This window comes from Chamaea fasciata, unplaced genomic scaffold, assembly GCF_029207755.1.
Source record: "Chamaea fasciata isolate MVZ Bird 193981 ecotype frontalis unplaced genomic scaffold, bChaFas1.0.hap1 SCAF_11, whole genome shotgun sequence".
NCBI classification, from domain to species: Eukaryota; Metazoa; Chordata; class Aves; order Passeriformes; family Sylviidae; genus Chamaea; species Chamaea fasciata.
In genome coordinates, this window is record NW_027094096.1 from 6220737 (window position 1) to 6245152 (window position 24416).

General features: G+C 51.7%; 1 protein-coding gene and 1 long non-coding RNA gene across 4 annotated transcripts; both read right to left on the reverse strand.

The window, feature by feature from the left end:
- Positions 1–33: 33 nt before the first annotated feature.
- On the reverse strand, positions 34–20746 carry CUNH3orf70 (chromosome unknown C3orf70 homolog). 3 transcript variants are annotated; one of them, XR_010722681.1, is made up of 4 exons: positions 20572–20746; positions 2390–3170; positions 2012–2157; positions 34–492 (listed from the first exon to the last, which is right to left on the reverse strand). XR_010722681.1 is itself a non-coding variant. In XM_066194154.1 (2 exons), exons 1-2 carry the CDS (start codon positions 20744–20746, stop codon positions 2617–2619), a joined length of 729 nt encoding a protein of 242 aa, XP_066050251.1. In that variant the 3' UTR covers positions 2164–2616. The 3 variants fall into 3 exon arrangements, 1 of the variants encoding a protein (XP_066050251.1); XR_010722680.1 differs by lacking the exon at positions 2012–2157; XM_066194154.1 differs by lacking the exons at positions 34–492; positions 2012–2157 and having other exon boundaries at positions 2164–3170.
- On the reverse strand, positions 12362–15792 carry LOC136295523 (uncharacterized). Its single transcript, XR_010722682.1, has 3 exons — positions 15569–15792; positions 15323–15450; positions 12362–15023 (listed from the first exon to the last, which is right to left on the reverse strand). It is a non-coding gene; the product is annotated as an uncharacterized lncRNA (long non-coding RNA).
- Positions 20747–24416: the final 3670 nt, after the last annotated feature.

Sequence of the window (24416 nt, forward strand, 5' to 3'; positions counted from 1 at the left end):
AGAAAGCACACAGGTAGTTAGGACAAGCAGAAGGCCAGTTGTTCAGTATTTTATTCAAGAGGAAATATACACACACCTCTCCCTTGCAGGGGGAGCAGCCAGTCTAGGGCCTGGCTGCTACAACACGGCCACACCCGTGTTTGTGCAAAGGAAGGAGCCCCGTTCTCCATGGGAGCGTTCCCGAGCCAGGAGACCCCCGCGGCTGAGCCCTGCCCGAGCGCTCTCCAGCAGCCCCGGCGCTCCCCAGAGCACCGCTGACATTTTCCAGGAACAACAGAAGGAAGAGGCAGCTTATTGTGCTTAAGACATCTGAACAAATCCTGGGTAGGAGACACTCACAGCTTGTGGGTATTGCTAATTACTTACAGTTAAGAAAGAATGGATCCTGATGGGGACAGGACCCTGTGGGCCCTGTGGAGTCTCTGCCACCAGCACCCCCGAGGCCACCGCGCTCCCAGCCAGTGCCCAGGCAGGGCTGCGGCTCCTGCTTGCCTGCAAACAAGGTGAGCTGTGCTGGGCAGGGGGGTCCTGCTCACCTTCCCTGCCCTTGGTGCCCCAGGGAGAGCTGGCGAGGAGCTCCCTGCCCTTGGGAAAGGCCGTGCTGCGCCAGCCCACCCATCCTGCCTGGGAAGGAAAAGCCGTTCCCAGGGGAGGAAGAGCCTTCCTCTTTCTGTGAGGAAAGCGCAAAAGCCGGGCATGAGAGTGAGCTCGTTCAGCTCTCCACTCAGGTTACAATTGAAAGGTTAAATATGAATAAATGCTGTAGGTTTATACATAATGTTTCCTTCTACCTATGGAATGTGTCTGAATGGTCCAAAGACACCAAAAATGTTGTTAGAAACCGTAGTTAGCCAAGAAAGACAACCCCGCCCTTAAAAACAAAATAAATCCTATTAAGTTTTACTACAGCCTTTGTTTAAATGCGCTCAGAAAAACAGAGTATTTTCAGGTGCCTTGTGAGAATGTATCCGTTCATGCAATGGCCCAAGTTCCTCCTTTCACAAGCATTGCACATTTTTATGTAAGTCATCAAAACTATAAAAGCTATTATTTTTGTCTGAAAGTCTTAGTCTAAAAAGTACAGCATTACTTTATATCCACCCATGGAAACTCCTAGACACGCGCATGTGCACAGACACACACTGTTGCCTAAATGTCTTCTAAAGATACTGATTACAAAGTGTATAAAATTGGGAATACATTGTCAGGATACAGTGAGAGATGAGCCATCCTCTACCACAGACTATAATCTAGGATCAGTCACTAACTGTACACGTTTATACAGCCTTGGATTCACCAGGGACTCCTGAAACGCAAACAGCAACTACACAAAGAACGGCAGTAACGCTGCAGGAACACAGGAGTTACTGTCTCCAGCTCTGTGGAGCTGGCTGGAATCTCAGCGACATTTTTGTTTCCTTTAGGCAGGGCTGCAACTGAACCTCCTGTGAGACAGCTCCACTACCAACTGGGTGAGGGACCCCTGCTCCAAGCCTGCTCCTGGACTGGGAGCCGCAGAGCAGGAGCCAAAGCCTCCTCTCTCCACTATAGGATGACCTTAGGCTGTGTTTTAACAAGCTCACATGCCACTGAGCCCATGGGCCACCTCCCAGGGGCATCTCCACGCTGTCCCCAAGCTCTGCCGACACAGTGGTGTGACTGGTAAAATTCTTTTTGTTTAAACTTGTTACTCTTCAGGCAAATGCAGGCCCTGAGGCCATTTGGTCCTGAGTGTCTGGCACCAAAGAGCCCAGGAGGAGGCAGAGGCGGAACCGAGGGCGGGTGTTTGGAGGTAGTCGCTTCCTTCGCCTGTCCTGGTACTCCCCAGTCCAGTGTGGTATTGGTTAGATGGCCATGCCCCACCTGTGCCTGCTCCCCCTCCTGCCCACCTGCAAAAGCCAGACCCCCTTCCCAAGATCCAGGCAGAGAAAAGGGACCGGCTGGATTCAGGCAACTCATCCCCCTCCAGAGCAAGACCTGCCTTCTCAGGAGATTTCAGAGCCTGGCCTACCTCAGCAGCTGCTCGGTGCATAGCCTGGAGAAAAGTTGGAGGCACTTTGTGCGTTCTCTAGCCTGCCACTCCAACCTGCTGGGAGCGTGGTGCCGACAGCCTCAGAGAAGGGTCACACCACACTAGGGAAGAGGCCGGGCAAGGCGCTAGGACAGACAGAGACGGGAGGAGCCTCGTGTAGCTGTTTGAGAAAGACTAAGGGCACCTCGGTTTGCTGCTCCAGGCGTGCACCCCCCATGCTCTGAGGGACCCCTGCCAACAACCCGACAGTGGAAACATCTCAAGCGGCACGTCCTCGTGTGAGAAATTGTGTGTGGGGTAACCCAGACCAACAAAAGGGCCTGTTTCTGCTAGAAAAGTCTTAAGATTTGTCACTACCTTACGTGCAGACGTGGGAGAGCTGATCAGGCTGAGAACGTGTTAAAATTGCTCAGGCTGCTGCTAGTTCACCATATGTAAGTCCCGTGACCACGCTCCCATGACAGGAATCTGAAATATCAAGTGCACCAGAAAAAAGGGATTGTCAGAAAAAACAGAAAATAGAAATACTACAAAAGCAACATTACTGAGAAGGAAGCGGACTGAGCCGATGGCGACTTGTGTGGTCACACCGTGGTTTCTATAGTCTCAATCACTTCCATCTCGCACTGCGAGGGCGACAGGAGCGGGCACTCGTCCGGCTCCCAGCTGCTATCCGGGCTGTAATCTTCCTCTGAGCTCAGCTCGGCCACCCCCTCCGTGTCCTCGTCACACGACTCCATGTAGTGAACCCCCACCGCGTTGATGCCGGAGTCCTCAGAGCTGGAGGGGGACGAGCAGTGCTCTGGTTTTGGTGTATTGCTCTCCTTTGTGATTAAGGCATTGCGGACGGAGCCCTCGTCGGGCTTGGCCCTGTGCGGGGCGGGCGGCTGGCGCTGCACGTAGCACATCTTGCCGTTGATGCACTTGACGCGGTAGTTGTCGATGAACAGGTCGGCGATGGTGCAGAACTGCGGCGCCTCGGGCGGCAGCGGCGGCTGGAACGCGGGAGCGAACTTGAGGAAGTGCTCGGTGAGCGACACCGAGATCTGGATGGTGTTGGGGGACTCCCGGGGCCGGACGGGGATCTCGGTGCTGGGCAGCTGCTCCACGGGGGTCATGGGCTGGTAGACGTATTTACCTGTGGGGACACAGCAGCAGCGTTTAAAGGTTGGTGTCTTTGGGGCTGAACAGAAGCGATGACGTTGACACCCTTGGACACCACCAACAGTCCCTGCTGGAAGCAGCCACTGCTGCTCTCGTGGCCTCTCCAGGTGTGGATCCTCTGACGCCTAATGCTGCAGGTAATCACAGCCTCCTGTACCCACTGCTGCTCCCCTCCCTGTCCCTGCCTCGAGGACAGCTGTAGGACATGACTAACTCTGGAGAATTCACTCCAGGAGCACAACTCCATAGCCATGAAGTGGGAAAGATGCCAAGTCTGCCCACCCTGCCTTCTAGGAGAAAGAAAACTGACGAGATTCTCAGAGGCTTTTTTCCCCTCACTGAACATAATGTGTAAGTTCTAGCTTACATCCCCTTCACTACAGTAATCGAAATTGTATTATGTTATTATTATTCCAGTGAATCTCCTTGCACATGATTCCATGTTCTTTGTTTCTGGGGAACTAAATCATGTTTTTTCCATATTATAAACCAGAAGTTCATACATGACTACAATTAGAATTTTAAGGCAAAAAACAAGGGAATTTCCAAGCTATAGAAACGCTTTTGGCATCTTGATTGTATGGTTAAGTAGTAAGAAAATAGGATTATGTTGGTTATATTGAGCAGAACAAAGTGTGAACTGAACATCTTCACTAACAGAAATAAATAAGAGAGCAGAAAATTGGGACTATGTCAGGAAAAACTGAGAAACCCGAGGCTATGCCTAAGACTGTAAAATGCTGCATTTTATTTGCATGAAGCCTCTGAAAGATTCATGTCTCCCCAGGGGCTCATCCGCTGGGAAAGCACAAATTTCCAGAAGCCTTGTGAGTAGTGGGGCTGTCGGAAGAGTTTTGCTGCCCGCGCTGCAGATCCTGCTTTGCACAGGCAGCAAATGCACCAAAGCGCGGCGGGGCTGTGCGGGTGCCCGGAGCTCTCCAGGCGCGGGGCAGAACGCTCCGGCATTAGGGAAGGCTGAGTGCTGGTGTGTTTCCAGCTCAGAGATAGATGCAGCCTTTCCCCGACTTACCCATTCCTTTGGAACACCGCAGAATGACTCGCGTCATTAAGGGAAGGACCTTAAAGATCACGGAGGACCGCGGGCAGGGAGACCTCCTGCTAGCCCCGGCTGCTGTAAGCCCCAGTGAAGGGCTCGCTCCCCCTGCAAAGCCTCTCCGCGGCAGAGGCTCCCCCTGAGGCTGGGAATCCCTCTCAGCCCTGGGAGCTCTGTCGGCGCTGGCGCCGGGCGGTGCCGGCTCTCGGCAGCCCCGGGAGCCGCCGGCGCTCCGGGGCCCACGCACAGCCTGTGCTCTGCCAGCTCCGGGACGTCACCGGGAACCTCGAGCACCGGGGAAGGCTTTTCCCACCCCGCAGCGCTGTTGGAAGGGAAACGGATCGTGCGAAAGTCGGCTGGGACTTCCAGCCCCATAGCCCAAGGACCGGGAGTACAGCAGAAAGGCCACGGAACCGAAGGAAGAGCTCTGGAGCGTGGGAGAGGCTCCAGGCACGACGAGGGAAAAGCCCACCCGTGTGTCATGGGAGGAGAGCGCAGACAGAGCTGGCAGCAGAGGGAAGTGTGTGGATAGCTTTGACCAGCTCCTCTCGCATACCTCATGCAATGTTTTCTCGCTACGATCTGTGCAATGGTAATTGTTAACAGAGCCATGGGGAACGCTCAGTGCCAACAAGTCAAGCTTTTCCCCTGTCTGCTTAGGGCTGGATGACAGAAAACACAAAAGCCATCCTCTCCCCTTGCCATCTCTTTACCACGGTGCGGCTCCTAAACCTGCTGTGACTCAGAGGAATGGGTGCTGGCATCCAGCGGCTGCATGCTCCAGCCACAGGCAGAGCTCAGCTCTCACTCCTCCGGCACAGATCCTTGCTTCTGGCGCTCTCTGAGCAATGAGGTCCCTCGGAGGTTTCTCAAATCTTGTGGACAGAACTTCCCTAGGAAGCTCCTCACCCTCACAGCCACAGCAGCAGCCCACGGCTTCCTGCCATCTGCTGCTTCCCAGAAATCCTTCTGTGAAATTGGTGAACATTATATATGCCACTGCCTTGCAAAGCCCCACAGCTGATGATTACTGTGCTGCTGGCTGGGATAGTGTCTGATAAATTCAGCTCATGGAAACTGAAGTGCAGCCTGCCCTTGCCTGAAACCACGATGCTCTGTTTATCCATAGATTTGGAGTGCTTCTGCGTGGGCTCCTTTGACAACCAATGATACAATAAAACTAGGTACTGGTGAAAAACATTTCTTCAACTCATCTCCGTGCTGCCCCTATTCGAAGATCCCAAGGAAGGGTCCAGTGAAGATTTTACCATGATGAAGAAAGAAGTCCTGTACAACAGGACTCTGTTTTTCCACTTAAAACAGCCACCACGTGCTGGCAGAAGGCTGAGGGATGTTGGGAGTAGAAAGTAATGTATTTAAGCTAAGAAAGCTTTCAGCATAGGCATGGAATGGTAAAGCAAAGACTCCTCAGTTTGACTTTTTCGGTGTTTGTTTTTCCCCTTTTGGGAAAAGAAGAGGAGCGGTGGCCGGGTCAGCCAAGGAGCTGCTGGGAGCTCAGCTGGTTGTTTCTCCACGACGCCGCACACAGCAGCTCCCTGCAGCCTCAGCACTGCCCTGCTGGCACTAATTCCAGGGCAGGAGCAAAGAGTGGCCCTTCCCTTAGCACAGATTCCAGAGCCTGCCTGTGTCACCTCACAGGGGCCGAAACGTTCCTCATGTTCCAAGGACAAGCTCTGCCAGGGTAAAGCAGGAACCGGCCAACACACAGCAAAGAGAATTTTCTACGTTAACTGCTTTCTGTGTTTCTTCAGAATTCTGGTACAAGTTTGTCAAGTCTTAGGTGGTTTTAGAGGCAATTTTAAACAGATTAAACTTGTTTCAAAACATGACCAGGTGCTCAGAACTGGGACTGTCAGACCGGATCATGGATGACGCCGTGCTCACAGCCTCGGTTACCACTCCTCACCCTACATAATGCATGGAAACACATCAGCCAGGATGCAGCCTATGAAAAATAAATGCAGAAATTAGAAATAAGATTGCCCCCCACCCCTGCAGCTTGCAGGAGTGCCAGGCTTTTTCACTGGAAATGCCCCTAGAAGCACAAGTCCCCAGGTTCTCCTATAATCCATCTCAATCTCATCAAATACCCGTGGAAATCAACAGCAATATTTTTGCTGACTCTGAACAGCTGGCAACAGTCTGTGATAAAACAGTACTTTGAGCACCTATTCTGCTGCATCCCATCTAATACACTAGCTCAGAACTTATTGCCTGTTTATTCCAAGTCAGCTGAAGAACTCCGTGCTGTGCTGATGAACACTCCTGTAAATGACAGTGTTCTGCACAAATACAGATACCACACAAGACACTGCATCTGAAGTTGTTTCCTGGGTCACTTCCCCACCACTGCCTATGCAGAAGGTGGTGAAGGAAAAATACTGCACTTGTCAGACACATGTCCAAAAACCAAACTCCAAATCCTGTGAAAAGAAATCTGCTGCATTGGCAGAAGTTTGGGAAGTTCTCGTGCACTTCAAGAGCTGCTGTGAAGAGGTGTCACAGTTCTGGCTCTGCACTTCCACCACCGTGGCAAAAGGGCTCAGGGGAAACAAGAGCCTGCTCCTATCCTGGAAACAGCAACTGTGTGAAATCAGGCTCTGCCAGAACGACTGCCATGGTAAGGCTTGGTTGTCCATGACAGCCACTGGCTGACAGGTGAGATGATGAAATGAGAGACCCCAGAAATAGGTCTGTAGGCTACGCTTAAGCATTTGTCCCCCTGAGGCTGCTCCGTGCTCAGGGCATTATCCCCCACCAACACTGCTCCTCTGTCTGACCCCTCGAAGTGACAGCAGCCTGGACAACGAGAAAGGGACAATTGTTTCTCCATCTCTTCAGATGGCCCTTGTGCCAGCACACAAACCAAATCCTCAGGGACCTGGCACACGCTACAGCCAACACTCAACTGCAGAACAACTATTCAGCTATGTCCAAGCCAGTGAGTGATGGGCAGTGCTCATCTCCCTGTTGCTCTGTGCACAGGAATAGGATTTCTGTTGCCAAATCGGATGGATGCTGTTCCCCAAAGCCTTGGCTCTGTGCCTCCAGTGAGCCTGCCACCAGGCTGAGGCAGGATCCAGCAGAGCAGGGAGCTCTATCATCACCTGCACATCTCCAGCAAACTCAGGCAACTTGAAAATTTTTTATGTTCCTGACACTACTAACCAGAACTATGTGGCTGATTGACTGGAAGCTGTATTATAGAGCCTCCTGCTTCCAAAACCCCAAATCAAGCCTTGAGAAACAAGCCATGAGGTAATTTCTCTCTGATTTTTTGCTAATTGGGCAGTCTGCATGCATCCTCACCAAACAGACACAAAACGGCAGCAATTTCCGTGGCTAATACAAAATAACTTAACCATGAAATAAGCAGAGGTACGGCCGGAAAATTTTCTTTTCCACTTCCCTCCATCCCAGCATTCTGGTTTACCTCTAACACTCATTAACATGCTTCACATACTGGGAAAAAAAAAAAGTCCAGCTTTCAGGAGGGAGGTTTCTTATAACTAATTCTCGAGTTTTACCCTCTCAAAAGGAGGACTTAGTCCTAATAAATAACATCATGAATTGCACTGCACTTCAGAAAATGGTAAGAGAGGGCTGTGGATCTGACAAGTCTAAGTCAGCAACACATACCATGGATATTTGTTTGCATGCAAGGCATTTACACATCTATTAACTGAAAGATAAAAGCTTTTTTTCATATGTATTCTTCCGCCTGCAGCTGCTGGAACAAATATTTCTACAGCCTCCCATCTGCCAGCTCATCTATCTCCAAAACTCAGCAAGGTTAATGAAGACCTGCTATTGCAGCTATTGAACATGACCTGGCTCAGCTTCGGAACTGCTCCTGTGTGGGCTGAGCACTTGTGGAAGTCCCAAGCAGAGGTGGGCTGAAGGTGAACTGGCTCTGATCCCAGAGGAGTCTCTGTGCCTTTGGCGGTGGTGGATGCTCCAGAGGGGCTGGAGCTGTGACCCCAGGGCACAGTCCATGGCTGCCACAGGCCCCCAGTGAGGGTGTGGAGGCATGTGTCCTGTTCACCAGCAGGGAGCTGCTCCCTAAATACTGGTGACTTGGTGCTGCCTGAACATGCACCTGTGTGACAGCACCAGTGACCCCTCCCTTGTCAAGTCCAATGGGATTCTCACTCCAGCTGTGCCAGACTTTGCTACTGCCACTCGCAACCCTGCCAAAAAATTCAGCTCACGTGGGAGGGGAATTGGTCCCACTATGAAGAACATAAAACCCCTCTAATTAAATACCACACAGCTCTGAAGGAGTGAAGGCAAAGGAAGCATTCATAATGCATGTGTGACAGGAGACAGCGCTGCCTTGGAGGGGTTCTGCATTATTCCAAGGAGAGCTCCCTGCACAGCTGTTCTGTGTGTGGAAACCTTGGAGATGAGCTCCTCGAGCACTGGCTTTCCTCACAGCAAGAGATGAAGAACAACCAAGTGCTCTTCCAGCAGCACTTGTTCCACATCTCCTGGGTGTGGCAGGGGAGCCAAGTCTGCCTGTCGGGGAAGCGCTGTGTGGATGCAGCACTGTGCTGCCTACGGGAGCTGTCTGGCAGGTGGTGACAGCTCCAAGCAGGAGTGGTGCCCTGCTGCTGGTGTTGGCACAGCAGCCCCAGGACAGTACAGAGGTTCTCACACCCACCTGAGTGTCCAGGGCCCCCCAGCACAGTGGATGGCACAGGTTCACCAGCCCGGCAGGAGGGCACGGGAAGGAAGCACGTAGAGATTCACTGCTGGCACGGCAGAACCTTGGGGCAAGGGAGGGTTTCCTCCTTCACAGACTAAGGCAAAGCTCACTGCACATCCTGCACAGGTTTATGGAGGCACTCAGCATCCTCAGCCTGCTGGAGGTGCCCACCACAGCTGTTGTTGCCAAGTGCCCAGCAGAGTAGAAGTCCATTAGAAGTGTGATGTTGGGCTGAGTACCCACCTGGGGTCATGGCCTTCCAGCCCTGCCAGCAGAACGGTGGACAGAATGACTGCTCTGGCTCTCCTCCTCCTCTCTCCAGTTACATGCACAGCTTGGAACAACAAACCCTGGCAAACAAAGCTTGCCCTACCCATAACTACCCGCCGAGGACTATCACAACTCCAAACTACACTCAGAACACAGAACTAACTTGTCCAGAGGGGCGAGAACAAATGGAAGGAGAAACCTGCGGCACATTTACAGATGGCACATGTGAAAAACCCAGTCTGCACTTCTTTGTGGTGTATGGAATAGACATCATATCACATCCAGCAAATCCTCATGGGCCGCATGGTGAAGAAAAGATGTGGACTGAGCCACCAGAAGAAACAGGAAACATTTCAGGACACTGAGGCACTGCCACATTTACAAGCTCAAGTAGAGCTGAACTGGACCATTGAAGGTTGTAATAAGGCATACTTGAAACGACGGTCCACCTTGAAGAAACCTCCTAGATAAAGATATGCAGCACCTCAGTGCAAGTGATATTTCTGCCTTGCACTTTGCCCAAACAACTTTGAAAAAGCACTGAGATTGCTCAAACAAATTTCTAGTGTGGGGAATGCAAACAGAATATTCTGTATACCTGCAGGAATTCTGGCAGAACTAGAAGGCCCAGTAAGGGATCACAGAAGAGACTCCAAGGGCACAAATGAACTCAGCAAAGGAACAACAGAAAAAGGAGCCACACACCAGGACCTGAGCAGGCTGGAAGTGCAGCAGGAAGGGCTGGCAGGCTCTGCCCTAACAGAAATGTATCACTGCAAACGGCTCCTTCTCACAGAAGCACCTCCATCTGAGCACTAATGAATCCATCCCATTCCAAACCCCATCCAAGCACAGGGAAGAACCAGTCCGGCGCTGTTTTGGCAGTGGCTGCCTAGGAGCAATTCCATCCAGCTGCCAGCTCTCTCCGCTGGAGGAGAGGTGTTCCCTCCCTGCTGTACAGCCAGACAGCTGTGCCAGCCCCTGACTCGACGCTTTTCACAGGAAACCAGCACAGAGGAGGGAAAAAATCAGGAAGTTTTTCCTCATCAAATTTGTATTTTAATGCCCTTTTGTCTTGATCTGTCTTAAATACAAAAACGATCATGACAGTACATGCTGTGAGCTGTCTAAGCCTTTGAGAAGTTTCTGTGCACATCAGCTTAAGAGCAGGTAACGCTTAAATGCAAACAGAGCCTGGAGCTTCCTCCATCATCCCTGCTCTTTACTCTCATTGCTTACACGGATTTACTGGACTTAAAGAAAAAGCAACCCCGAAGGCTGGAGAGATGCAGCCATAAACCCTCTTAAAGGGGCTGTATTTGCTCACTAACCATTGTAAGGGAACAGAATAGCAACACCCAAAAAGGCAGTGAGCAGCAGCACACACCATGTGCGTGTTCTGGAGGAGCTCTTTCAATATCTGGAGAATGTCACCCGTACCACAGGTGCTACTAACCCCAGCTCCATGCTGGGTTCCAAAAACATGGAAGCACAGGCATGGAAAGTGTGGCACAGCTCTGGTTACCTCTGCCAGCACAGCAGCTGGGCAACACTACCCAAGCTCTGAATCCAAGGACATTCATCTTCCAGCATCCCTTCCAAACCCACCCCCAAAGGCCAGAACAGCCACTTCTCACACATTTGCCTGAGAAATTTTATCCCCCAAGTTACACTAGATATTTTTAAAATTCAGTAGAGAAAATAGCAAAAAATGGCTTAGTGCTAAATATTTATTCTACAACCCCATCCCTGTGTGCCATCTGCTCAAGCTTCAGCAGCCCATGGTTTCCATGCAGCCAGTCAGTGTACTGATAGGGAAACAAAGCAACAGAAGCTCCATGTCAAACTACCAGAAAACCATGGCATTGCCTGGAAGTCCAAGGGACTGGAGACACAAGATCCAGTTGTCTTCCAGGTGTGTGGTACATGCTGCAGGGGGGTACCCTGTGCCTCAGCATATGATGGAATGCTTTCTTGGGAATTCTCAAATAAGCAGAACAGCTCACTGGGTCCTTGAAGGAAAAGTCCTCTCTAAAGACCTGCACTCTGTACCCACAGGGGACAGCTGGGGCAGGAGGTTGGGTTTTGCAGCTTGGACTAGACACATCTCTGTGGCCACAGAGTTTTCCTGGTGGCTGACAGGAGAAATGATGGCCCATGGGACGTACCTGTGCTGATCCCTTCCTGTGGCCAGAGCCCAGGGTCTCCTGCAGACACAGCATCTGTGCAGTGTCTGTGTGGGAGCAGGAGCCTTCAGGCTGGACAGCACCACATTCCTCAGCTTCAGTGCTGGGAGCAGGGTCCTTATTCCCAACACACTCTTTTAACCCTCATCCCAGCGCTGTTCCTGGTGCCTCATGCACATCTCCATTCACGTGCCATTCAAACCAAGCTATTCCTATCACAAGCCTCTAGAGAACCCATTTCTGGGGATTTTAAAGCACTGCTCCCCCTGCTTGTGCCCAAAACACGTCACCACGTGGAGCTGAGGAGTGCAAGTATGGGCACCCTTGGAGGGGTGTGGGATCCAGCAATGCTCTGCATCAAAAAATAGAAGTCCAAGTACCACCAGTGGAGGTGGAGCAGGTGGACATCACATCGAGCCCTTGTGTCACACAGTGCCGCTGCAGGCAGGAGACTTGGAGCATCTGGACAGCGCAGCTGGGAGCACAAACAGCTCTCTGCTGTGGCAGGGTGAGCCAGAGCATTGCCCTTGGCTGCACATCCAGAGAGTCAGGATCCCACAGGACCAGCTGGAGAATGGCTCCTGTGCCAGCAGATCAAGGTCTAGTGGCACAGGGAGGAAAAACAAAGCAAAAGGTGGGCATCTCCTTCCACCTGCCCTGCCTACAGCTGGGTTAATGCTGGTGGCCTGCAGGAAGGCTGCAAGAGCTGGTTGGTCCACCCTGGCACACCTGATGCTGTTCCAGCCTTGCACCAGGGAAGGGAGGGAGGGAGTGCAAGCACCTGGAGTAGAGCTCAGGCTCAGGAAAGCACTGAAATCCAACCAGCCAGCTAGGCAGTGTGGAACAGCCAAGCACCCTGCCTGCAACAGCTACAGGTGTGCAGCAGCATCGAGTGTGGCAGGGAGAGGGACAGACAGAGCCTGGCACAGAGCTGGGCACAGCAGGGAGGCATTTCAGGGCTGGGTGCAAGCACACAGCCAAACAAACAGCCTCGAGAGCAGACGTGTGGGCTCCCGAGCTCCGCAGCCACCAGTGAGAACAAGAATACAAATGCATGCCTCTTGCTGAAATTGTTTTACAACGTAGGCTACATATAAATTCCAACTGTTACATGGCCTAAATTAACGTATGGCTATGTTAAAAACAAGGCCCAGTTGCCAAGCAATCAGTTTTCACTTTCCCAGTAGGTTTTTGACTACCATCTATGTGAATATACTCAACTATTGGCAAAAACAACTCCAAATTGCACGAACTGCACTTCTTGAGTTCTGTGATCAGTCACTACATAAAAATTGATTAGTGGAAGAATCAAAGCCATTATGAAAACATACTCTGTATCTTGTGGGCAGATAAATTCATGGAGGTGCTGGAAGAAAAACCACAACACATTAAACCAGGGCCACTTTATATGCAGAAAGAGAGATGCTCTACCTGGAATCCAATCTACTGTCAACCAGCTTTTGCATTAGTATAAGCTTGTGCCATCCATCAGCAGCTAAGCCCACACTGTCACAGCTCTCGAGAGTTTGGGAACATCTTACACTGTTTGTGAGTAAAGCATTTTGCTTTTTATCCTTTATAGAAACACAAATTTCTAGTAGAGCCTCACCAGCGTGCAGAAATAAGTTACCAAGGCTGGCAGTGAGTCATGAAGTGTACGGCAGCACTGGTTAAATCGAGAGTCATTACATAAGAACACCCCAAGATGCCCCTGCTCTACAAGCCGGGCTCTGCTAGTCGCAGCAACACGAGCGGTGACAAAACGTGTTCTTGATGGGCACACAGGTGCTGCCAGGAAATTGGAGGTCCTGTGCCAAGCACCTGAGAGGCCTCTTCAGTGCTTCCAGCAGACGTGAGCAGTGCCAGCTCCGCAGACCTGCAGGATGGAAGTCACGGCGAGGACAGTCTTGTGACTCAGCCTCACGGGACAATGCAAGGCTGTGACCACGGGCTGCCATTAAAGACCCGTGAAACATCCATCAAGAGGCACAAGAGGAAGGATGATGTGACAGCAGGCACTTTTGCATCGGGCACTGGCATTAAGCAGGCTCGGATATCCAGGCTGGCAAACAAATTCCCTCACCTGCAGAGTCCAGGAAGGAAGCCACGCGATCGCCACAGGCACTGTGCTCCATGCAGATTTTATCTTTAGGCTGTTCCTCTGCAGTGACAAAAGTGTCAGCAGCCTCTCACGGCAGGAAGTCCTCTGAGCAGGAGCACAGGCCCAGCCCTCACTGTGCAGGGTTCAGGACATCCTGAATCCACAGACAACCCCACCAGCTAACCAGACACAAAATTAATGAACTTTTTCGTCAGAAGTACTTGCTTCTGGTAGGAAACATCCCCAGCCTTGTCCTTTCAGGCTGCACAAAACCAGCACTTAACCCTTCAGGCAGCCGCAGAGAAAGGGTGTCAGTTATCTGCCACTCTCAGAGGCTCTCACCAGCAGATCACTGAGTTTGGGGCGAGCAGGTAAAAATCTTTGTGAATTATGCCTCTCAGGTGGACAGACAGATTATAAAACAGCCTCATAGTCATGCGTGACAAAGAGTTTCTGGCTGGCAGGAAGTGTTTTGGTACACAGGTCCCTTTTTCTTAGACCTTTGGAGAAAGAAGCACAGTGATTTCTGTTCAATCATGTACGAGCTGTACAAGAGTTAGTCCTATGAGAAGCACTAAGCAAGTAGCCTGAATTCTGAGATTTTCCTGTGGTCTAATTCTGTAAGGTGATATCTGGGCCTTTGTTAATAATAACATGCATGTCTCTAAATATTATAGTAAGGGTTGAAAATTAATGCCATCAGGTTCTTTCAGATGCACTGACATTCCAATAGGGTACAAGGAATTGACACGTGGATTCTCTTATCAATGGTACTTTCAGACTGTGATTTCCCGATTATAACTAAAACCTAAGGAACAAAATCCCATCCAGGTCAGGGATGGTGCACCTATAAAAACTGGCAGTGTTGTTTTCCCTTAGAGTAACACTTCAGAATATATTAAGCTGACATTCTTTCCTTGGTTGTGTACAGCTTAGTGAAATGAAGCTGGAATATCATAGCTCTTCAAAATACAGGTGAAGAGAAGATCTTGCACAGCCACAGGCAACAAATCCTCATTAAAAGTCTTTTCCCATTACAAGCTGCAACATCCACCTTTCTGCAGCTCCAGCCTGCACCCAGCATAAAGCCGTGCTCTGTGCACAAACATTCTGTCCGGATACACGGACTTCACAGGATGAATGTTCAAATCCTTTTCACAGCAGAAGTAAATTAAAAACGCCTATTTGTCCCACGATTTGTGGTCATTCTCCCTCTAGACCAAGCTGTGGTTTCTGGGAATTCCCAGGCCTAGAGCTCCTAGCCCCACTGCTCCATTCCACTTTAGACAAGAGTTTTCCACGAAGAAAAATGTATGAGCTCCTCCAAATACTCAGAATTCGAGACATAAGCATGTTACAACTGCCTTTCCCTGTTTATCCAACAAATTGGTCATCAGGATGGAGTTTTGCCCTGTGGAACAGTGCTGCTGGAAATTCAAGTTGCCGTCACCACTGCCAGGCTGGCTGCTTCCAGTCCACATCACCACCTGCAGACAGGGACACACAGAGCATCGGGGCATTGCTGCCCTTCTGCTCCCCTCTGGGCGTGGAAACGAGTTTTGCAGCCACCAAAAACCAACATAAGGAAAACCCACTAGAATAAGAGCAAGGTTTTTGGAGATGTACAGTGTATGCTGTGCTGCAGAGCACCCCAGGGCTGCAGCTGCTCCTCCAACACACAGAGATTGACAAACACTGGCTGCAGGCAGGCACAGCTCCTCTTCAGACCCCCAAGCCCTAGCAGGATGCACCTGAATTCCTCCCCATAGCAGCTCAGCTCACTTACCAGCTTTGTCACAGGAAAGCAGGGCTCCCTCACTGATTCCCTCCTCACAGTTCCCACAGGCAGACTGGGGTCTGGATAATTACATGGGCTTGGGAGATTGTCAGAGTCCCTGCTGATGGCTTCTGTCGCTGGAGAGAGGGAAAGATACCTTGGAAATGCTGCTGGTGTGCACAGAGCTACTGAAATGCTGCATACATCACTGTGTGGCAGGGGAAAATGCTGCCTGCACCTGGGCCAGGTGCGTACCTGCCAGAGAGCAGGAGCTGCCACGGACACACACCACATCTTCTCCCTGGAAGAGGTTTAATTGAGGATGGCCTTGACAGAGAACTTTCACCAGCTCTGTGCAACAGACAACAAATGTCTTCATTTTAAATTGTTATAAAAGAAAACCACTAGTGATTCAAGCAGAGAAGAATGTGAGGAGCAGTATCAGCCCAGAGCACACCCAGGTGCAGTGACTGTGCTGATTTGCCTGGTTCCCTGGCTGCAGCTGTGGGCAATGGATAAGGGATAACCCCCTCCCCTGGCCGGCACACAGTTGGGACTGATGAGACTCCAATCACGGGGCCTGTGCCCCTGCTGGGTGCCCTCAGACACGGAGAGGAAGCAATGGAGCTCCGAGAGCCAAGAGGAAACCCTGGGCTGCCTGTTCAGGTGAACAACAAAGTAAATGTACTCTAGTTCTGCATTCCCAGAATATTGCTAGCATGGCCCAATTTAGAGAAGCCCTTCTCCCCAAAATCACCCAGAAAACATGTGCCCTTTGTGGCATGCCACACATCACACAAACCCATTTCCTCCTCTTGGCTGAAAAATGACAGTTCCTTGGATCTCTTGCCAGGCCTGCCTGACCTCATGCAGAACATGCCAGGTCTGGCTGCAAACTCCAGCTGAACAGTGCCATAATTTGTGATGCATGCCAGGGAGCAGGAAACTAATCCAAGGCACACCTGCACGTGCTGTCCACCACCTAGCAAACTGCAAGGGTAGGGGAGCAGGTGTATTTTTTAAAACCTTTCCTGCCACCATGATCTTGTTCCTTGCCCGAGCCTGGCAACTATGTTCCCTTCCTGGCCACCCAATGGAGATCTCACGATTTCCCCATGCTTGGTTTGTTTTCTTGTAAAGGTTCCAAACAGCTGAACCTGTAAAAGTGGTGGACCTGAAATTTATTTGCTGCATTTACTTTTCAATATAAGATATGCAAGAGGCTTTAAGGAGCTAAAAGCTTGCTCTTTCGATGCTGAATCAGGGCGGGAGGAAAAACACAGAAAGGCTAATACAAGGTGGCACAATTACTGTCTATTGATGCAACTGCTGTGGAACCACGATTCATCATGTATTATTGATAATTGCAGCATAATGTACCGAGGGGTTTGCAGGGTGTTTAACAGAATGCAAGATATTCAGATTACAAATTAACCCAGTTGCAAGAGAATGCTCTTAATTGTATCAAGCATGATGCTTTCTCTCACTGTTAATTCTTAGGAAGTAAAATCAGCAAAACGAAGTGCTGCTGTGAGGTCAGGACAGATGCAACGCCGAGGATCTGATCCCTTCTGACATAAGCAGGTACCACCTCAGAGCCAGCAGCCTCACAGCCAGCATCAGTGCAAATCACAGCTGCAGTGGAAATCCCGAGGTGAGGAAAGGGAGGCAGGCACCTTGCTGCAGACCTGCCTCTGGCATGTTTTCCCTGGCTCTGGAAAAAGTAGATCAGAGTAATTCAAGGCTCTCAGCTTGCATCTAATAAACAAAACCTCGCAAGGCTGTCAGAGGGGAGGGGAGGAAGGTGAACAGGGGGCTGCCACCCTGGCAAAAGGAGTGCATGCAGGGCACAGAGCAAGCAGGAGAAATGTGTAGTGGGACAAACACAGGGGCTGAAGTCAAAAACACCTCCCAGGCCAACACCTTCTTCCCTGCTGGGAAAAGGACTCTGAGGCTTAAATCCTCATCCTGCTTCCACGTGGAGACTGGAGTTGGCACAGCCTCCTGGCAGCACCCAGGGGAGGGGTGTTGAGGACAGCTAGAGCAGCAGGGACGAGGGATTCCTGTGCCCCCGGGCAGAGCCCGGCAGCTCCAGCGGCACCCGAGGCACTCCAGCACCCTCCCATCCCAGCCTCCCCAGGCACACCCGTCCTGCCTGTTTTTCATGCACCTCTTATGGAGGCTGTACCTGGGTTCAGAGCTCCCCACGCATGGGAGTGCATTAGAGAAACACCACACTGGGAAATCTGCTCCCCACCAAGCCCGAAACAGACTGAAAAGGACCTAAAATAAACTCCAGGCTTAGACACAGAATTCATACAAGCACCCAGGGCAGCTGAGGCTCTCGGAGCTGTTTGGGTACACCAAACAGTCTCTGATCTCCCTGCCAGCTATTCTTGCCATTTTACGGACAGAGAAACATCTGAGGTAAAGACAGCACCTACAGTACTGCTCACTTCCAAGCATGCCAACCACAATGGCTTTGGGGAATTCAGACTGGGTTCTTTCTCAATTATTCCTTCCATAGCCAAGTGGCTCTGCAACGTTAAATTGCTCCTGTCACTGAAGTAAGCAGATGTGATCTTGAATACACATGAGGAGACAATCTACTCATCATGGCATGGTGAGTTTTTGTAATTTCTCAGTGTAAGTGCACTTTAACTGAGTTGACATTCTCCAGGACCTTGGTCACTGATGGAAAATAATACTTCAATGGCCCTTTTAATTGATGTAGAGTTTCCTGTTCCCCAATACAGCTCTTAAGAGTCACAGAAAAGCACTTTCAAGAACCCTCTGAGGATTCCCAAGTCGGTATTACAGCACTGCATTTTATGCAAGATAACTCCCAATGCTGTTTAATTACATCTCTGACCTCTATACAATTTCCCATTACAGACCTCATTCTTACCCCTTTTAAGTCCAACTCAACTCATTCCACAGGAGCAGGATACAAAGGGATCCTTAGCTCTGAAATTTGCATTAGGAAATGAGGGGCAAGAAGAGAACGCGCTTCACCATGGCTTTCAGAAGATTAAACAAGGCAATGAAGTGTGTGACTTCCTTTAAAATCTTCCATTTAAAATCCTGGTTTCATGAGGCAAAGGTATCTTTACTTTTCCTTAGCCATAAAGGAAGAATTGAGAAGGAAGTCTGTACTTCTTGTAAATGCTGTGACTATTTTTAAATCTTATAATTGCCACACAGAAGCAAAGGGTTGGATGGGATCTCAAGTGGTCTTTCCAAGAGGGAAGCAGCTCCATGTAATGCCTAAGAGACACCAGTCTAAGGCTTCCCTGAAGGACCATGACTCCTCACCTTCTCAAGTACTCTGTTCCCCTGCTGCATTTCTCTTTCTAGTCATGATATTTTCCCATATGCAAACCTCAACTCTCCTTGTCACACGTAAGAGATACCTGGTTATCTGCCACATCTGTGCAGAGGAGGACTCGAACACAGCTGCTCTGCAAGGCTTCCTTACACTTTGCAAAGCTCATCATCCCTTCCTCCTTCTTCCCTTCCTTTCTTCTTCCCTCAATCTTTTACAGCCCAAACAACACTTTCTTTTGCACCCCCTTGTAAAGCATATTTTTCTAAGCTGATCTCTGTGATCTCCTCTCCATTCTCCTACAGCTCTATAAAGTGCAACCCGCAAAGCTCAGCCCATCAGCCTGGTTTCCTCATCACTGAACTGAAGAGACTAATTAAATTGCACACTTGCCATGCTCCTGGTAATGCATCCCAAAGCGAAGGCTGGGGGTCTGGGTTTGGCTTTTCTGCCACACAGAGCTCCCACTGCTGACGCACAGGCAGTTTGCGATACATCCTAATCCCCAGATCCCTCTGTGCAATTGCTTCTCCAGGTGTTCCAAGTTCCATGTTTGACTTCCCTATCCCAGGACCGTTCCCAGATGACAGTAACATCTCCAGTTTATAAGCACTGCTTTGAGCTCTGAGCCTGTACTCCAGAATGCTCATAAGCTTTTGTATCTTGATGGTGGCCGCAAATAACTGAGATGAGGGAAATGTTGGGAAGAATCTAGGTCATAACTTGAGGGCCTTTGTGTTATTGATAAAACACCAGTGAGACATCCCTGTCCCTGTGCAGCAGGTGACTGTGGCACCTTCTCACACAGCCAATTGTGCCACACAGTACTCAGGGCACAGACAGAAGAAAACCTTTCGTCCTGAACTGCTTTCAAATGAATCCCAAATCAAGGCAAAATTCCTGAAATGCATATTTAACTGATCTAGAAGCTTGCATCCAAATAAAAGCTGGCTTTTGGGGCAGCCCCTTTTTTCCTGTGAAACAAAATTTGCAAAATTTGCAAAAAGTGCGTGTGAAGGGGAATCCATGAAGGTGACTAAACTGCAAGGAGGGATGGCAATGGCAATGGATTTAAAAGGAGAATGGGATGTAAGGAGTCCAGGGACACCTTCAGCAGCACCAAGGAACCCACACATAAGGGTCCAGCACTAACCTTGACCATCCAAGCTTTTAAGATCTCCAGAACACAACACAACCATCCAAACATTGCTCCATCACCATTTCCTGACCTCGCAGCAACACGCTGCTGGGAAAGCCTGCTCTTCAAGGCTCTACATGATTAATTATTCATCAAACTATGTTTGGACATCCACAGTTCAATCTCAGCCTTCATGATTAGATACATCAGGATCATGAATACCGATATTAAAGTCATTGGGCACCTTTGCACCAGAGTTGGCTCAAAACTGGATTTTGAAGCTATCTGCTATACATAGCCTAAAGCAGTAACCTCTCTGCTCAAAGGGCTTTATGCCTGTAGAAAGAAAACCATTAGCACCGAGAATGAAGTGGCTGGTGCGAAGGACAGCGGTGCCAAGCCAGCGCCACAGCTCACCCTCCGGCCGGCCCACGGGGGCGAGGGGGCACTGGGACTCCAGGCCCCAAGAGAACTCTCCGGGCACCGCCGCTGCCGCCCCTGCGGGAGCAGCGCCCGAGGTCAGCGTCCCACTGGGGCCGCCTCGGCACGGACAGCTCCGGGAGCGGACTGCTCCTGGCCGCGGGACGGGACGGGACGGATAGAACGGGACGGGCGGAACGGAATGGGACGGGACGGACAAAACGGGACGGGACGGAACGGGACGGGCGGGACGGACAGAACGGGACGGGCGTGACGGGACGGCACGGGCGGTGAAGCATCGCATGGGGACCGACAGGACCTTCGGGACAGCCGGGATCGCGCGCCCCCCGCCCGCTCCCTCGCCCCCTCACTCACAGTGGCACCATCCCAGGTGGCAGCACCAGTGCAGGCGGAAGCAGCGGCCGTGGCTGTGGGTGGCGCAGAGCGAGAGCCCGTCGCAGGGCTGGAAGTCGGGTCTGCCCGCGCAGCTGCGGGCGAGCGCCTGAGCCTCGTCCAGCTTCTCGCTCTTCGCCGCCGCCGCCCCGCTCATGGCGCCGCCGCTCCGCCCGCAGCCCCCGCGCCGCAGCGGCCAGAGGAGGAGGAGGAGGAGAAGGAGGAGGAGGAGGTTGAGGACGAGGAGGAGGAGAAGGAGGAGGAGAAGGCGCCGAGCCGCAGCGGGGACCGCCCGCCCGCCCAGCGCCGCGGGGGCAGCGCCGCGGGCAGGGCCCGGCCGCCCGCCCCGCCCCGCCCCGCCCCGGTCCCGCAGCACCGCCCGCGGTACCCCGATGGCTGCGGCAGCCGGTGGCGCTGTCCCCCGATGGCCGTACCTTCCGATGGCTCTGCCCTCGATGACCGTGCCCCGCGATGGCAGTGCCCTGCGGTGACCGCGGCCCCGCACAGCTGTGTCTACACAGCTGGTCGTGCCCTCGATGGCGATGTGCCCCGGCGGCCGTGTCCCGCGATGGCCATACCCCTCGGTGGCTGTGCCCCCATGGCTGTGTCCCCCGGCTGGGTGGGAGGGTGACCCGCGGGCTGCTCTGCGCGGCGGGGTGACCCCGGGACGGTGCCCGAGGGCGCTGCCGGCAGCTGTGGGCCGCGGTGAGATTCCCCTGCTTTCCCAAGGCGCTTGCAGCGGCCGGATCGCACGGGAGGGAGCGGCCGCCGGCCCCTGGCGAGTCAGCCCGGGCACAGCAGGGCTGCGGGCCGGCTGCCAGGCTCCCCCGAGCGCTCCCCCGGCCATGTGGAGCTCCTGTCCAGACACCACCGGGCTTGATGAATGGGATCCGGGCACCCTGGCACGGGACAGCAGCCTCCGAGGAGTGTGGGCAGCAGGCGAGCAGCCTCGATAACAAGGGATCTGGGGCGCTCCAAGCGTGCAGCTCTTTGCTAGTCTGTGAGACAGGTGGACACAGATCACCCCTGCAGTGCCAGAGCCAATGGAGCAGGACGCTGAGCTGCTTGCACACGTGGCCCGCAGCACAGGCAGGTTTTAGTTGTTTCTTTTCATCATGCTACTTAATCTAATTCAGAAACCCATTTCTTTCGAAGCACACAGTGATTTAAAAAACCCTGATAAACTTTGTCTTTCATTTTGTCAAATAATCAGTAGATATAATTTTGGTTAATAAGCATATGAAAGTATTGCTATTTTCCAACAATTATATCTTTAGGCCAAAATTAAAGTTTGGATTTATCTTCAGCCGTGGCTACATTATTTGTTTCCTAAGTGTGGTGGTGGACTTGTTTCCCTGCTATGTTTGAAGGAAAATTGCAGTTTTATTGCTGCTCTGCTCAGCACTGGGAGTTGAAGTCAGCTTTCTGTTAGAACAGAAATCAAATGGTCATTTTCATAGTCCCTTATCTTTGTACAATACCCAACGGCTCTATGTCAGAAACAGTCAAAACATACTTAAGTTTCTGTGTTCTCCAGAATATTCCCAGACAGTTCATATGGGGTCTGTCCTTGGATAGATCCCAGACGGGTCCCCATCCTGCACACCCTCCTGAAGGTGTGCTGAGAAAACCATTTGCTCCTTGCCAATAAGCAGGGTTTAAGAACAGCCAAGTTGCTGGTGTCTGGCTGTGATCAGCTCCACTCTTTATGGGTCAGACCAAGGGATATGGGTCACAGCAGCAGAGCTGCACTGAGGCTTTGAACCACCTCTGACTGTGATCCCTGCCTTGCAGTGCAGACCTGGTCTCTGCAGTGCTGCTGGCCCTTCCTGCTCATCCATGGTCCCCTCCTGCAGCACCTCAGTGCCACATGACTGTGTCTCAGCTGTGCCCTCACCTCCTCGGATCTGGAATGGCTACACCATTAAACTCAGCCTGTTTTGGAGGAGATGTGTGCTCAGTTGCACTGAGCAGGGGCATTGAGCCTTCCTTGGCCCTGGTCACCAGGAGTGGGACACCCTCACAGGCCTGTACATTTTAAATGTCTTCAGCGTTTATTACACTAGAAAGAGAGTATTCTGACACTCCTGGAGACTTATCTGCATTTGTTTTGCCGAAATCCCACTGAAATCTGCGAACATTTAGGACCTTGCTCAGCTGTTTGCAAGCAGAGGAGAAACTGATTGCAAACCCAGGTGTTTCTTTGACACTGTCCCGCTGTCCCCCTGTTCCCTGGAGCCCACCAGTGGCAAACGAGGGATACAGCTCAGCTCCCACGAGAACCCTGGCCCAAGGAGAACTGACACTTCTATCTGCTGGCACAAAGTCCTTCCTCTCCAGCACTGTCTCACCTCTAGAAGTGCTCTCAGATCACTTTCTGTTCAAAAGAAATAAAGAAGGAAGTTGAAGTGTGGGTTACAGAAAGACGGGTAGGTGTTTCTGGCAAGACCCAAGCGCCCCATCCAATTTGGGCATGCGCTGCAGGACAGCACTTGTGAGCAGCCTAAGGCAGGGAGCTCTCTGCCTGCCTTTGAAGGGCCAGTGCTGCAGGGGACTCTGATCAAAGCTAAGGCAATGCTCCCCTTTGGTGCACTCCCATTCGCTACTGTTTTGCACAATGCCTGTGGCTGAGCAGTTAATGGAGGCATCTGCTGCACTGGCAGAGTTCACTGACTTAATTAAAGACATCTAACAATCCTGCAGCTGCATGAGAGGCCACGGGTGCTCGCAGGGCTGACACCAAATCTCCTCAGACAGAGAGCGAGCACCCTGCTGTGCAGAAAGCACAGACATGCAGCCAGACACCACATGAAAGTAAAAGCCGGGCCCAAAGATTAAGGATGGACTGGAGCCAGCTCGCATTGTGTGTTGCCACAGCCTCATCGTGCCAGAGAACTGTATAACCTCAGCTCATGGATAGCTTGGAACAGCCAAGCATGAAGCCAATGTGCAGAGCTGGGGACATTCCTCACCTGTAGGGATGGTTTTACCTGGAAAACATTTTTAAGAGATATTTTCCTACCGAGTGAAAATGGTTAACTGGTTTAAAAAGACAGGTGGGAAAACTAATCCTGTACCAAGTGGTTATCAAGTTCTCCTCTGCGTGGGGCTGTGTTCTCTCCTGTTAAATGAAGAAACATTTCACTCATGGGTATATTTCTGGCATCACTGCACATTTGAGCTGATGGGGACTGTGCAAGGCTGTTAACAATTTACCAGAGAAGCTCACAGAACAGGCCGGTGGTTGCTGCTCGGGCTGCTTGTCAGCAGGCACCAAGGGCTTTGAATCGGGCTGCCCTGCAGGGCTGAGGGCCAAGGAGCTGTAGCTGCCCTTCGGCGCGCTCTGCCCGGCCGGGAGCGGAGCGGGCCAGAGGCCGGGGCTCCCACACACCGCCCCCGCCCTCCCGGAGCTGGCAGTGCGACCTCGCGGCGACAGCAATGTCACCGCCGGGTGCTGCGACGTCAGGCAGACAGAACGATCGATGCTGGGCTGCTTTGGTCGATGCGAATTTACAAATGAACTTCTGTCAGGAGAGACATTACTAGTGTGAACAACCTCTGTTCTCAGCAATTCCTGATGAGGGAAACGGACCCATCAAAGGCACCGGCACACAGGTGCTGCCGGCGACCAGGGTGGAAGCTGGTATTATGCTGGGATAACATTGCTGCTCCAGAGGAAGGGCACATCCTCTGCTCCGCAGCCTCCTGCTGCCAGGGAATCGCCCTTTCCCAACTGATCCCCGGTGCGGGTGAACACCACGGCGGGAGGCACAGGAGAAGGGAGGTTAGCCCGGGCAGGGTATCCTGTCCAGAGCTGTCCTGGGGAT

What these genes read in the sequence shown, in the direction of transcription:
- CUNH3orf70 (XM_066194154.1), bottom strand. Translation starts at nt 20,746, where the DNA reads ATGAGCGGGGCGGCGGCGGCGAAGAGCGAGAAGCTGGACGAGGCTCAG. An exon ending in CCACCTGGGATGGTGCCACT is followed by an intron (nt 3,171 to 20,571) that starts GTGAGTGAGGGG and finishes GTGTCCCCACAG; the next exon opens with GTAAATACGTCTACCAGCCC.